The sequence below is a fragment of the Onychomys torridus genome, chromosome 7 (genome assembly GCF_903995425.1).
Source record: "Onychomys torridus chromosome 7, mOncTor1.1, whole genome shotgun sequence".
Lineage (NCBI taxonomy): Eukaryota > Metazoa > Chordata > Mammalia > Rodentia > Cricetidae > Onychomys > Onychomys torridus.
In genome coordinates, this window is record NC_050449.1 from 98332983 (window position 1) to 98348598 (window position 15616).

A 15616-nucleotide genomic window follows, 5' to 3' on the forward strand; every position below is an offset into this window, starting at 1 on the left:
TTCACAAATGCTTCCTCAAGTATCTCCTCACTCTTCAACTCTCCTGAGTGTGCCTTGTGCTTATCCCCTCACTGTATCCTCCATTTAACAGTTTCAAGCAGCTGGGGAGGCCATTTCAATATAAAACCTAAAATCTTTCTGTTCTGGAAATGTTTCTAGCATTATCTGATAAAATTTCATTTCTTTCTTCTTTTTGTTTTGTTTTGTTTTATTTTGCTGTTATTTTTTTTGAGATAAGGTTCTTTATGTAGACCTTGGTTGTCCCAGGACTTGATATACACAGACCTAGCTGGCCTCAAACTTTAGAGATCCATCTGCCTCTGCCTCTTGAATGCTGAGATTAAAGGTGTGAGCAGCAAGCCTGGCACAATCACACAATCGTATTTCTTGTCCTCTATGCTAGTCCCACTATTCCGTGTATTCTCGATCTCCAGAACTTCATTTCCTGATCTTCTTATCTTCCCACTTCCTAGTGCACGTTCTGATGGTCCTCCCTTAATTAGAGCCTGGACTTGAGCACTGGCTGTCACTTCCGATGGACTGTAGGAATCTCCTTCGGCATGCACTGCCTTTGCTTCTCGGAGCCTCTGTCTGCAGCTTTTACTACACATTCCCCCTGGTTACCAGAAAGAAGAATTGCCTATCCATTTAAGCTCACAACTGAAAAACTGGCAGCTGCCTGGGCACTGGTAACACTGGTCAGCTAGCGGACCTTGCTGCAGAGGGCAGGGGAAGCCTAAGAGTACAGAAGCTTTTGTCTTTGCTACAGAAAAGAACAGGGAGCCTTTCCAGAACTCTCCACTATTCCAAGGGAACAAGGGTAAGGCAGGGCCTGGCTGCACACTCTCAGAGAGGAACTGAGGCCTAGAGTCTTGTGCTTTATGACTTCCTTGGCTCAGCTTTCAGTGCTAAGCTTGCTAGCACTCCACTCCTATCCTCCTCAGATCTATATTCCACAGGGACAGAGGAACACTGGTGGTCCTAACTAAAGGGGCAGAAAGGGCATCTGGGGAAGAAGGTCCCTACTGGTTCCTCATTAAGACTCTCACCCTTCCCTCCCATTATCTGTCTGTCTTACTACTTGCCTTTAAAGTACTTGTGGGTTTTTATCTTCTATTCCAGAGATTGAGAAAATATATTCTTATTATCATATTCAAAAGATACTTCTAAAACCAACTAATTGAGCCATTCTAGTTATTTTTAAGTCAGCAAATTTGTCCAATCTCTGTCAGGCTGATCTCCCCTCCACATCTACTGAGTCTCATTTGTGTGTTTAGGTTTTGTATGTTAATTCCATTGGTTGCTTTCATCTTGCAGGAAGTCTTTAGGTTGGAAAATGAGAAGAATCACACAATTAGTGGGGTTATTTATTTGAAGGATAAGACATTCCTTCTATGAAGAGCAGTCCGACATAACATCAGCATAGACCTAAAATGAACTATCAGTGAGAAGAAAATCATACCAGAAGAGCTGGATGTCAAAGCCCTCCCTCCATACCTAAGACCAGGCTATAATCCACTCAAGCTCTTGGCTCACAAACAATTTTTGAATATACAAATTCTATAAAGAGTGTCATAATAAGAAAAATATAATAAAGACTTAAGTACACTATTGATTACTATGTCCTAAGGCAGTGGTTCTCAAGCTTCCTAATGCCATAACCTTTTGGCACAGTTCCTCATGCTGTGATGACCCTGTAACTATAAACTTGTTTTTATTGCTACTTCATAACTGTAATGTAAACATCTGTGTTTTCTAATGGTCTTAGACAACCCCTGTGAAAGGATCATTGAACCCCCAAAGAAGAGGTTGAGAACCACTGCTCTAAGGCAACAGATACAGTAGTTCGGTAGAACTAATAATGGTAAACTAAAAAAAAGATAAAAAAGGAAAAATTGTCACCTAAGCTAAAATAGATGTGTTCTATTATTATTTTATTATTTTGAGAGCCTCACCATATAACCCAGGCTTGCCTGAAACTCACTGTATAGCTGACCTCAAACTTGTAGCAATCCTGCTTCAGCCTCCAAAATACTGGAATTATGCCTAAATATTTTTAAAGACAGAGATACCTGCTGTGTTCGGTGTACACACTTAACAGCCATCCACTTCTGCTCAGAACTAAAAGGGTATTCAGTTTTTCTGATATAGTCTTGTTGTAGTCCATCAAGGCCCATCTGTAAAAACAAAATAAAAAAAAATTATAACCAACATGGTTATTCCTCCCTTTTAACAAGCAATGCAAGTCACAACTTACAACATGGTGAGTTAAGATTACTGGTTCCTTTCCAATATTGGTGAAAGAATAGCAATGTTTCATCTATTGTGGACTTCATTTCCCTGAAGAGCAGCATAAAATTTCAACATGAAAGCCCAAATGTACAGATAGAATACTATAGACTGTTTTACACCAAGCCTTCATATAAGTTATATTAACTTCTCTACAAGCTCAAATTCCGGAAGAAAATAATATACAAATAAATAAAAGTGCTTGACCAATACTAAAGATGAACTTTCCCAACTAAGAAAAGTTTCATATTGAACCCTTCACTTATTGGCAACTGGGATCTTTCTTGTCTTTTGCTATCATCTTCATCCTAATCCTTTAGCCCATGGTTTTGTAACAGTTTCCTCCAGATTGAAACATTGAGTCCTTAAGCAGGAAGGTAAACAAATTAAAATTGTTTTAAGTCCTGAAACTGAGCAGATTCACTAGGCCCCTCCCTCTCAGACTAAATAATAAAGACTGCTGAGAGACACCCTCAAATAAGCCAAGCTGTAAAGGAGATTGACACCAGACCAGCTGCCTAGAAGCAGAAGCCAGCTGAGCTGCCTGGGAGAGGTTTAGATCAGAGTCACTTGGAAAGGACACTCTCCAGCCTGTGGATCTGCCTGCAGGCTGTGCAGGGTGCTCCAAGTTCCCAGTTTTCATGAGCTATCACCCATACTGGCGTGGACTTTGGTGATGCAGCTGTTATTTCTGTTCATGTAAGTAAGTAACTCCTCACGCATATTCCTGTAAGTAACCCCAATAAAACTCACTGGTTAACTGAGTTGGACTTTGGTGGTATCTGTAGTTTGATCTATCATGGATTCCTTTTCTGTGTGTGTGTGTTATGTCTCTCTAGGAAGTTTTGTTACACAACACCCCCCACTATAACTAGTAACTACTAATCTCATGTATTGGTTCTCACTCCTAGTTCTTTCTGATACCTTTGCCTCTTATTCCAAATATCTCTATGTATTTTAGAACTAGTCAAAAGTCCATGTTATTAACGTCTTTTTTCTTCAGAAGTATGTTCAGAGTTCTCTTGGTATTCATGTAAGTACCAAACTACAGCCTACTTAACACTTTCCCTCGTTACACAAGCACCTTTCACTCCTTTCACACGAGCCACACACTCAGCCATGACCCATTCACTCCAGGCCTAGTTACTCCCGCAGGCTTTTCATTTTAGCTCCCTCCTAGCTATCCTCGCTGAACCTTTTCTGTCCTTTAACATCAAGCCTCCAGCTCTGGACTTGCACTGTTCAAGATAGACAGACAGACAGAGAATGGCTGCTCAGTGTTTTAGATTTAACTATCTTGCTCTGCCTTTTCTTTGTTCTGGGGATGTCAGGATTAATGCCTCTAGGAAGAAGCTAGGAGCCTGCTAAACAGAAACAGGAGATACCTGACACCTGCTCCATGTTTTTATTAATCTCCCAAAAGCTATGCACTTTTTTCAGTTTTAGGCCAGATGATAGAGAACTACAGGTTTCTATAGAGAAAATATATATTTTAAAACTACTAGGCAGTGGTTTATCTCAGAGTTAGAGTGCCTGCCTGGCATCTGGAAAGCCCAGGGTTTGATCTCTAATATATATATTAAAATGAACAAATGACCAAGCAAATCCAGAGATCTTCTGAATTAATACTAAGTTGCAACTGTATGCTGTTTCTCATTCCCAGTAACTGCACATAGAAAAATACTGTTTCATTCAAATTTCAGTGTTTTCTCAAACTATTCTTACAAGTGGGAAAGGCTGCTTTCATTATGTAAATACCAGGTTTCTCACTGAAAGAAATGTAAATTTAGGTTGGGCTCAATCTGAACAAATTACAGGAACAATACTTCCTCTCCCAAACAGATCTTAATAACACTCACTTTGAGAAATGGATGAAAGGAAGCAAAGATTAGAAGGAAAAAACTGATTTCCTACAACTGCATTAAGATTTGTACATGAAGTTACTAGAGAATCTTTTCTTTTACTAATGTAAAAGTACAAAAGTATTCCAGAATATTATCTTTTACTCATGTACAAGTATTGAACAGCAACTACACACACACTTACAAGCTTTTCACATACAGATCTCAATACTAAAAACACATCCATCTCTGGTCATTAGTCTGTACCTTGCAGTGAGGAGTAAGTTACACTGAAACTGTCCGTTATCTACATTTAACTGATCCCCAATGCCAGTTTAAAAAAATGGAAAATGAGTCTTACTGAATACCTAAAACCACAGTAATGATGAATCTGAAAGGTCTCACATTCTGCTAGCAGGGTAATAGCCCACATGCCAAAGATCCTAAACACATACCTTCATTGCAAGAGCAATTAAGGCTCCTTCAGTAGGCTTTCCCATCAGAGTGTTGTTCCTAATTACAGCATCATTGCACACACAGCCCGCCTAAAAGAAATGCATATCAACTGTAAATGCATCACTCTGGCTTAAGTCATTATGCACTAAGTTAACTTCTTGAATATATTTTTACCTCAACAATTCTGCTAACAGCTGGGTTATAGAATCCATGAACAACATCACCATCAACAATTACTTCACCAAACTGATTATAGCCAACTCCAGTAACCTAAGGATTAACAACACAAACAGTACAGTAATAAGACTTAATGGTAACCAAATAACAGCCTGAACTATATTCATGTCACTTTCTAGTTATACTGTTGGTATACAAATGCTTAACAATAAAATAAATCTAAAACAGACAATTTAATATTAGAGGAACAGAAATTCTATTTAGGATACTAATTAACCTAAAAAGATATTTTTGTCTGCTCAATGATTCATTATAAAAGTAAGATTAAAAAAAAAATAAAAAACATAGGGGTTGGGGATTTAGCTTAGTGGTAGAGCGCTTGCCTAGCAAGCACAGGGACCTGGGTTCAATCCTCAGCTAAAAAAAAAAAAAAAAAGAAAAGAAAACATGGAAAATCTCTATATAACTGAGCTTAACTTTATATAGCAATACATTACAGCTTGCAAAAAAAAAAAAAAAAACTTGAATCCACTATTACCATGTCTAGCCTCTCACCCACACCCAAGACCAGATACTAGCTGGAACTTGGTTTCCAGGCAAATGGTCTTAGGGACAGTGAAAGGCTCACCCTGGAAATGACAGGCTGCTCTGACAGCACAGTACAAGGCTACCCTAAAAAAATCATACATGAAACAAGCCAAGTATCCCAAGTGGCTAGAATCTAGGTAAACAGCTATCATAATGAAAATAATAAAGCTTAGAATAAAAAAATGACAAATCATTAATGTTAAATGTAAAATGATAGACTCTGAAGAAAAACTACTATCCTGTCTGCCATACATACAATCACAGGTAACTCCAGCCACCCTTCTGAAAAAGGAACACATATAGCTTTAGGTATCCCTGACCAAACCTAATAACCTGCATTCAACAATCCCACTTTAAGGACTATGTAAAACAGACCCAAACAAACCTAAGTACAGACTTCTGTCAATTTTTCTAATGTTTGTTTTCTTTCTGTAAACTTTAAAAATCTGTGCCCTTTATAACTACTAAGAATATTCTAATCAGAGAGTCTGCAAAAACCAGGAGGGCCTAAAAGTAGCCCTCCACCAGCTTCTGGAAGAAGCACAATACAGAGATTATCAATACGTAAGTTTATAAAGTCATTCGTTATTGATTTATTCTGGTATTTACTGTGATATGTCAACACAGCTCCTGCTCTTAACTCATCATCTAGTAGGAAAGAGGGAAGGAATTTTCAGCTGGGATAAAGACTGGAATACTAAGAACACGTGAGGCACAGGGGCAGTTTCAGTGCTCAGGAAGACTTTCCTGTAAAGTGCAGAGAATCAATACTGAAGAAAAAGAGGCATTCAGCTTTTTGACACGGTGGGCCAGCAACAAAGGTCATGGGGAAATTCTGTCACACAGAGAGAACGACAAAGCCAGTATGTTTCATGGAGCATACACGGGAGTAAGAGGGGCAGCTAAGGCTAGAAAAGGAAGGAAAAGGCCACACAGAGCCTTAATTCAGAATCCTCTGCACAATGGAGAACCGCTGAATTAACTTGGAAGTGACGTGCCATATCTCTGCACAAGGCTCTCAAAGAACTGACAATGTGAGAACCAAAAACAAATACAAAAAGACTAGTCAAAAGGATGCATTGGAAGGCCCGGTGAGCAACGTGTAACACGGCCTGGAGAAGCTGGCTATAAAACAGACACCCAGGAAGGTAATTTTAGGAGGTCAAAACTGGCAGTACTTGGTGATGAATGGATGGAGGGTGATTTAAAAAGATGCCAAGGGATCCAAGACGCTAAATTGTACACACAATGTGAAACAAGCGATAAGATCACATGTAAAAAAAAAAGAGATTTTGAAGATAAAAACATTAGAATTGGTAAGCATTTTAAACTCTGAGTTTCTTTAAAAGGCTAGACTTTTTTAAAAAGACAGAAATTCAATACCTCAGCATGCAGACCATCTGAAGTGAATATGTGAGTAACAGTCATTTCATTCTTTGTCAATGTTCCAGTTTTATCTGAACAGATCACATTGCAGCAGCCTAAAAATAAATCACAGGGGTCACCTCAGAAAAAGAAAGAAAACATCTGCAAACAGTGTTCTGTTACTCTGAATTCCCAAGTCATTGCTCATTGTAATTTCTTACATTATGTTTGCTTCGTCATAAGGTAAAGTTTCTGAAGTTAGAAACAAAATTTAGATGTTTGTTTTTCTTAGTTCCTACAAAGCTACTTCATACTGGTTTTGGCCAATGACTTCAGAATACATTTTCTAGGAATTTTAAAAGATTCTGACATGTGAATCCACATAATTTCTTCAATCAGGGTTTTTCAAGGTATTATATACAAGAAATTGAACTTAAAAACATTTTTTGGATAGTTACACTACTTTTATGTAGTGGGTAGCCATTCCAGCCTTGGCCTGGAAGTTCCAACCCCCATTGAGGCTTCAGTAATGGTCATGCCTACAAGGCGGGGCTGAGGGAGGAAGCTGAAGACCCAGAATCCAGAGAGGAGAGACTTCTCTTGGTTCTGGGACCCTGGACGCTGGAGGCAGACTGAGCAGAGTTCTCCAAGAACACCAACGGACTGTGCCATCCCTTTCCCAGACCCTGCAACCTACCCCTTCATTTAAAATAAACTTCAAAATAAACTTCCCTTTTAACTACGTGGAGTGGCCTTAATAATTTCACCAATACTTTTAAAAGAAGTTTTGTGATATTTTGAGAACAAAGTTGTTCAATCAATAGAACCAGGATATACTTATTGTTCTCCCTATAAATGAAGTCAATCTAAGCAGGAAACTGAGTTCTGTAATTATCAACTATAAAAAAAATTCTAATAATTTTGCTCCAAGACTTCATTTGCAATATGGATATCAAAAATATGATCTAAGCATTAGTATATCCCATAATGCATAAAGATTCCTCTTAAGAAATGAATTTGTAATTGCTTATCTGGGTTGTTAAAACTGTATCCATCACTGCTTGGGCCCAACATCGCTCTAATGTTAGTAACAAAGAAACTGAAGTGCAGTGACTCTCCACCACGTGAACTAAGGCCTCGCTACCTCTGCTCTTCACAACACTTACCTAGCGTTTCAACAATAGGCAGTTTCTTCACAATAGCCCTTTTCTTCACCATTCTCATAACCCCGAGGGCCAGTGTCACTGTCACCACAATAGGCAAACCTTCAGGAATTGCGGCTACAGCCAAACTATAAGCAACGAATACACAGTATGAAGATCTAAGTTGACTAATATCACAACAATATTGCTATTCCTACGTCCTAACATTAACACTCCGTTCTACTTCTGTAACCATAATTTACATTATTCTTTGTTTAGAGGTTGATTATAAAGGCTGGAAATAAGCAACATTTACAAAAATATTAGGCAGACTGAGCACGCTGAAGGGTTAAACACATGCACACCTCTGTCTCTCATTTGAGCATGGTGAAATGAAATCCTTTGCTCTCCTGCATCCACTGTCTTACTATACAACAACCATGCACACCATGATTCATAATCCACATCTAACAATCCTTCTCAATCTTTTGCTCTTGAGTCATTTTACAAATAACATACAGAAGAGTAGATTATGAAAACTTCATAAGAATTTTGTTAATCTTAATCCAAAACTATCCCTTGTTTTGACAGTCTATATACCTGAAGTGGGTAACATCCTCGAGGTACAGTGGACTGTTCTACTGCTAATTAAAGCAGTGTAAACATCTCAAAACACATTCCTAACAGGTTCTAACTTACAATCCTGGTTCTTCTTTGATAGTCTTCAGGTTTTGTATGTTTGCTTGGGTTTGGGAGTTGCTTTTACTTTTTATGAGATAATGTCTCATTACCCAGGACTAGCCACAAATTCATGATCCTCCTGCCTCAGCTGGGTAGCAGACATGATTCACCATACCCAACCAGCTACTTTTGCAGTTGTTTTATCAGCAAGCAACACTTCTAACATATAAAGTATGAACAAAAATAAGCATCATTAAAAATTAAAGAATATCATCATACATAGTTTTGGTAAAAAGGGATGGTCTAGATTCTTATTGGACACATTACATGATAAAATCCTTGCTGCAAAAATAACCAGGAGAAATGGCTTTTTTCATTTTGTCACCACAAACACACCACTCACTCATCACCTCAGGAGTTTATAGCCCTGATACTTCAATTACATGGTTAACTTCACCCATTTTTACAGCCCAAAGAATTTCTATCTGGTTTTCTGCATTCTCTTTTGTCTGGTAATTATTTAGTCATCTGTCAGTTTTCCTCTTTGCCATTATGGTGCACAACTCCAGAATTCTCACTTTTGTTCAATGAATGCCTGAAAAAATTGAGGAGGTTCAAAAACAAATGAACAAACAAAATAAAATAAAAACAAAAAACCCTCACAAACCTATAAAGACTATCTATAAGGTTTATTTTATACTTTCTTATATGGGAATAGGATATATTGATCAAAAAACCCTAAAGGATTATAAGACACTGATGGTTTATTACTACACCAACCTTCCACTTCTAGGCAATTATATCCTACATTTTTACATCAGTCATTTTTGGTACATATAGAAATCATTGTTAAATTAATTCTTAAATAAAAGCAAAATGTTTCAAGAAATGAAAAAAATTAGATCACTAAAGATACCATCATGAATCATATATTTATACTTGAGTACAATGCAACCATGGTTTTTATTCTATTAATTTTTTTTAATTTTTGGAATGTTGACATATCCTAAAGAAATAATAAAATACTATGAATCCTTATGACCAGAATTACTAAAAAAAAAAAAAAATTAAAGAACTAAACTTGGCCCTATCTTATGCTAACAGTATCACAAACATATTCCCCATTTTTATTTCATATTTAATGCCCACACACACACACAAGCACACACACAGATACACTTTTTAAAACAAGTTTCGGGTTGTGGTCTAGCTGCTTTACTTTGTCACAAAGACCTTTGAGAGAAGATATCACTCTCTTCTTCCTATAAAATGTACACAATTTGGTCCTTTGGAAATACTGATTTTTGTTTTCTTTTAATATTTGAACTTTTCCATCCTGGTCTACAATATAGAGATGCTACTCAGAATTTCTTTCCCTTAAGTTGACTAGGTGAGTTCTATCCTTTTTTACATACCCACATATAATCTTTTCCCCCTTTTCTTCCCTTCATAAATATCCTGAGCATTTGCTATTTTTAACTGATCTAACTAATACTAGGGCTAGGCCTAATCTTCACTTACAATCATTTTTCTCTGTTGTTGATAATCAATGTCCCACCATCTTACAATGTAATCTGATGTTGCTACAGATGAAAAGTAAATAAAATGTTTCCCTTTCTTCACCTGATTAACTTCCTAATTCTGCTTCCCTGGTGACCTGATATGAAGTGTTGTCCAATTTGTTGCTGGGCCACACTATTTATAATAAAGGAGATTGTTGATAATCTTTCCCTGGTCTAAGAAAATCATAATAATCTTACAAGAAGTCATAGTTATATAATACCTAGGTACAGTGACTCTTAACTACACCAGTATCTTTGCAAGCACACAGCAGTAAATGAGGCTAACTGTAACCAGGGTAATCCTGGAACTCAGAACTGCCATGTCTGTGTGCCCAAGTGAAGGGCTGCACACTCTGCTGCAGGACACTCTAAACTGGCCCTCCTGTCCTCACGACACAGACACCAGCTGTGGTCTGTGAAGAGCTGAGTTAAAGCATTTAGTACAACTTGTAGTGGGAATCCAGAGATAATGACAAGCCTGAGGACAAGCTAACTATACTTCTTTTGTAGATGGCTTGTGTTCCTCAGCCTCACGATGTTGCATGGCGTGTAGCCTGCAACCTTTTCCATCTAGCTAGGTATATAATGAATTCATTCAGTCACCAAGACATAGACTGCACTTTATCTTGAGAAGATACCCACACTGTTTCCTGTATGGTTTTCTCTCATTTCTCCTTTGGAAATAACAGTTCCTGACATTGTTCTTTTCTGTTTCTATCTCATTATGGGTTACTATCACCTCTTTCATGGGTTTTTTGTTTCTTTGTTTCTTTGTTTTTCTATTTTCTCTCTTAAACTTCATACTGAATTTTTAATTTCAGCAATCAAGATCTTACATTTCTAGAAATTCTTTGTTCTCTGATGTTTTTCTATAATAAACTGTCCCTCTTCCATGGATGACAAAGGATACTTGATGTTAGAGACTTTCTTTTTCTTTGGAGGCTGATTATTTAATTAATACAGTGTGATTTTCTATTGCAAACCATGAGCTTTTGAACATTCCTTGTCTACCTACATGCAAAAAATGCAATAGTGAGTTAACAGTCCAGTCTGCTTTTTCTCCACTGACAAATAAGTAGGCTTCCATTTTCCCAGGAGATCATTTGAATATACAGCTTTTGTGAGGCAAACATTATAGCTATATAGTACATATGTGTGTACATATATATAGTTATAATATATTTATATACTGTATATCTAATATGTATACATATGATATATACATAACAAAAACAGAGTCTGGCTTTTAAATTATTTAAGTAGAAACATAGTAGAAATGTTATATTCTTATGGGCTCCACATAAAATCAATCTCCCTAACGAAATGAACTCCACCAGAGAGAGAAGAGACAAGAGACTGAATGTACAAATACTAGAACTTACCTTACACTAATAGTAAACATTTCCAGAATGTCTTTTCCTAGTAACCAGCCAACCAACATGATGATACCTAAAACAAGATGAAATACTTATTTTTTCCCTTTTCTGCATAATCACCTACAGAGGACAGATTAACCAGCTCAAGGATGAATAAAAGGGAAAGCATATCCCCTAGAGGCTGTCCTGAAAGGGCATGTGCAGAGAATACAGCTTCTCCTCGGCTCTGACGCTCCCACTCATCTCTCAAAACAGAAACTAACAGTTCAAAGAACACTGACAGCATTTTCACAGGACGAAATTGGAGGCAGATCTATGAAACACACAGGTCTCACACTTACTCTCAATTTTACAAACAACACTGTAATTTAACTTTACATAAATCAATATGAGACACCACACATGAAGTACGTACTTCCTATTAAGGTATATATTTAGGACTACCTCAGAGAGACTGAGATTTTTTACTAACAAATTCACTAGAAGCACAGATACATGGCAATAACCAAATAAAAGCAGTTATAGGAATATAAACCAATTAAAAGCAAAAGCATTACCTTCCTGCCTCCTAAGGTGACAAGTGATCACCATAGAGATATAAAACAGGTATTTTAGGGATTGTTTCATTGAAACTACAAAAGGGAAAAAATTGCTTTAAAATGCATTACTGAATTTAAAACACTAAGAACTATAATAGTTAAAACAGTGGGAGAATTAGGAAAAATTCCACATTAAAATTCTAAATTAATATATGTGCCGTGTATATGATAAAGATGTCATTCAAAACAGTAAATAAATAATGGATTATAAAAGTAGTAGTACCTGAATAATTAACTTTTGAGGAACAAAGTTACAACTCTAACTTAAACTACATAATTTTAAAAGTAAGTATTTTGTTTAAATTTAAATTAACTGATGATATAGAAACAGAAGGTGTTTTTACACAGTTACGTGCAATTTTTTGATGCCATCTATATATTATACAATGTTTAAAGCAAGGAAAACATAGCTTTCTCCTTAAACAGTTACCATTTCATTCTGGTATTTTTTACTTGTTCTTTGAGAATTTCACACATGTATACAATGTGGTTTTATCCTAGCTACCCTCCCTCCCTCCCTCCAGGTCCTTCCTGGATACATACTCCCACATATATATACCCCTCAACTTCAAGTCTTCATTTCTTTTAGAAACCACTGAGCCAAATTAGTGTTGCTCTTATGCACATGGGTGAAGAGCTATCCACTAAAGCATGAACAACCTACCAGGGGCCAAACCCTTGAAGAAAACCGACTCTACCCAGCAGTCATGATTGCCAACAGCTCTTCAGTTAAGAGAATGGAGCTTCATGAGCCCCTCCATATCAGAATGTTCAATGACTTGATCTTTTTCAGGTCTCATTCAGGCAATTACAGCTGCTCTGAATTCATGACACAAGATCATTGGATTCTGTCACCTTCTGAAGACACTATTTCTGACTCTTACAAACTTTCTGCTTCCTCTTCTACATACTCCCTAAGCCTTAGTGGGAGTGCGCTATAATATAGATGCCTCATTTAGGGATGAGCACTCCAGTTACTTATTCTGCACTTGGACCAGCTAAGTCTATTAATCACTATCTACTACAAAAAAGCAGCTTCTCTTTGAAGGTTAGAGCTGCACTCATCTAAGGGTATAGGAATAAGTATTCAGAAGGCAGCTTGATACTATGTCCATTTAGCAAATAACAGCAGCAGGCCCTCCTCTAACTTAACCTATGACCTCCTCTAGACTTACAGTTCCAGGCATCAGTACCTTGCTATGAAGCAGATAATCTTGAAATGAAATAGTAAAAGTAAGCCAGGCACAGTACCACAGTCCTGCAACCCCAGCCTTTGGGAGGTATAGGAAGGCTCAAGGTCATCTTTGGCTACAAAATAAGTTTGAAGTCACCATGGTATACATGTTGCTATAACAGTAAAATTTAAACTTATATAGTGGCTAGAAGTGTAGTTCTATAGTAGAACATTTGACCAGCATGTGTGAGGCCCTGGATTCAGTCATCAGCACCAAAAACTAAGCAAAGTGAAAATCTAAACAAGAAGAAATTAATCTAGAGTACAATTTTTTTTTTGGGGGGGGGGAGTTCAAGACAGGGTTTCTCTGTGTAGTCCTGGCTGTCCTGAACTTCCTTTGTAGACCTGGCTGGCCTTGAACTCACAGAGATCCACCTGCCTCTGCCTCCCGAGTGCTGGGATTCCAGGTGTGTGCCACGACTGCCTGGCTATAGCAGTATTCTTTTTTTGTTTGTTTTATTTTTAAGGATTTATTTGTTTATTATGTACACAGTGTTCTGTCTACATATATTCCTGCAGGCCAGAAGAGGGTGCCAGATCTCATTACAGATGGTTGTGAGCCACCATGTGGGTGCTGGGAATTGAACTCAGGACCTCTGGAAGAGCTGTCGGTGCTCTTAACCTCTGAGCCATCTCTCCAGCCCTACAGCACTATTCTTGAAGTAAACATTCCTATAAATGTAAGGATGGGATATTCCTAGGATGATCAAAAACTTAAAATTACTTGGATACCTGTTACTTCAATAATTTTACTTCTAAAAATGTATCCTAAAAAAATGAACAATGGTTGTAATATGCTATTAATGGTCTTCACTGGAAGAATAATTCATATAAATTAAAAATAATCAGAAACTCTAAGTAAATATCTGAAAAGATGCCTGATTACAGATCCAGAAAACAGAATACTACACTATCTTTAATTCTGCTTAGGTCATTATCAACTTAATGACAAAACATTTCTGGCAGAATATCCAAGCCAGAAGGAAGGAAGGAAAAAGGGGAGGAGAAGGTGAAAGAGGAGAAGAGCCAAGACTGAGAAGAGCCGTCAACACTAGCCCGACTAGAAAAGCACTGAAATGTTTAGAGGAATGCTCGCTGACTACACACAGGAATTCCACAGTTCTGGCTTATCTCTGTCCCCATAGTTGGTTTTAAATTTTAAAAAATGAGTATTAAGATAAAAGGAAACATAGGAGCAAAATAATTCTACCCTTAACACACAAAACAGAAAACCCAAAAAGCCAATGAAATGGCTCAGTGAGTAAGCGAGCTTGCCACCACGCCAGACAACATGAGTTCAAGCCACAGAACCCACGTGATGACGAACTATTGTCCTCTGGCATCCACATATGTGCAAAATAAATAGTATGTCCAAACAACAAGAAAAAAAACACAAGTAAAAACTGTACTCACTCTTCTCTTACCTATTATACCAAAGGAGTAAAAGGATAGCTGCTTGCCTAAGAGGTCCATGCTCTTCTGCAGAGGAGTTTTTGGTGCCTTGACAAGTGAGAGAAGATTGCCACAGTAAGTTAAACTGGACACATTTTCCAGGTGCCAGGAACTCTGCCAAGCACTCAGAATGCACATTCCTGAGTTAAGCACACAACTCTCTAGATGTTAATACTCTCCCCCCCTTGAAGAAACTGAGGCCTGTGCTCACATGGTGTAGCTCACACAGGAAGCAGTGAAAGCTGTCCACTTTAAAGACCTGGCTTACCTGAAAAGGCTTCTCGCAATGCTTCCCACTAAGATAAAAATGTCTCCTGCCAGCTTCTCCCAGACTTCATTGCTGTCAGCTATTCCTGCCATTCTCCAATTTTCCTCTGTACCCACAAACATGCCCAGTAACCCAAGTTTTTGTTTTATTCTGTGCCTCCCGATCTGCTAATCTTCTTTACTGATCTTCCACCACCAAGCTCCCTGTTCCACAATATACCACAAACTGGAGTTTTGCTAGTTTAGCTAAGAAATCCAGATGATTGTGGAAGAACACAGCATTTACAGAATGTAATTTTGCACACGCGCGCACACACACACACACACACACACACACACACACACACACACACACAGAGGAAATTATGTTAAAATTGGGGTAGAGTATATGACCTGAGTTAAAAGCACATCAACAGTAATCCTAGGGGCAGAGGGTGCACATCAGTGACAGAACATGTGCTGAGCACATGCTACACGTTAGGGTAAATCCTCACCCAAAGTAATAACAGAACAGAACCATTTTCTGTAAGAATAACACCTATCCAATGGCTATGAATCTCTTTCTAAGATAAACAATAAAAATAAAA

General features: G+C 37.7%; 1 protein-coding gene across 2 annotated transcripts in view; it reads right to left on the bottom strand.

Moving 5' to 3' along the window:
* Atp2c1 (ATPase secretory pathway Ca2+ transporting 1) overlaps positions 1 to 15616 on the bottom strand; it is a 97107-nt gene that overhangs the window by 26466 nt on the left and 55025 nt on the right. For both annotated transcript variants that reach the window (XM_036193516.1, XM_036193515.1), the window contains exons 11-17: positions 14735 to 14810; positions 11484 to 11550; positions 7883 to 8007; positions 6735 to 6832; positions 4761 to 4856; positions 4586 to 4675; positions 2073 to 2177 (exon numbers count right to left, since the gene is read on the bottom strand). In XM_036193516.1, the coding sequence (XP_036049409.1) occupies positions 2073 to 2177; positions 4586 to 4675; positions 4761 to 4856; positions 6735 to 6832; positions 7883 to 8007; positions 11484 to 11550; positions 14735 to 14810 (657 nt within the window). The remainder of the gene's footprint in view (positions 1 to 2072; positions 2178 to 4585; positions 4676 to 4760; positions 4857 to 6734; positions 6833 to 7882; positions 8008 to 11483; positions 11551 to 14734; positions 14811 to 15616) is intronic.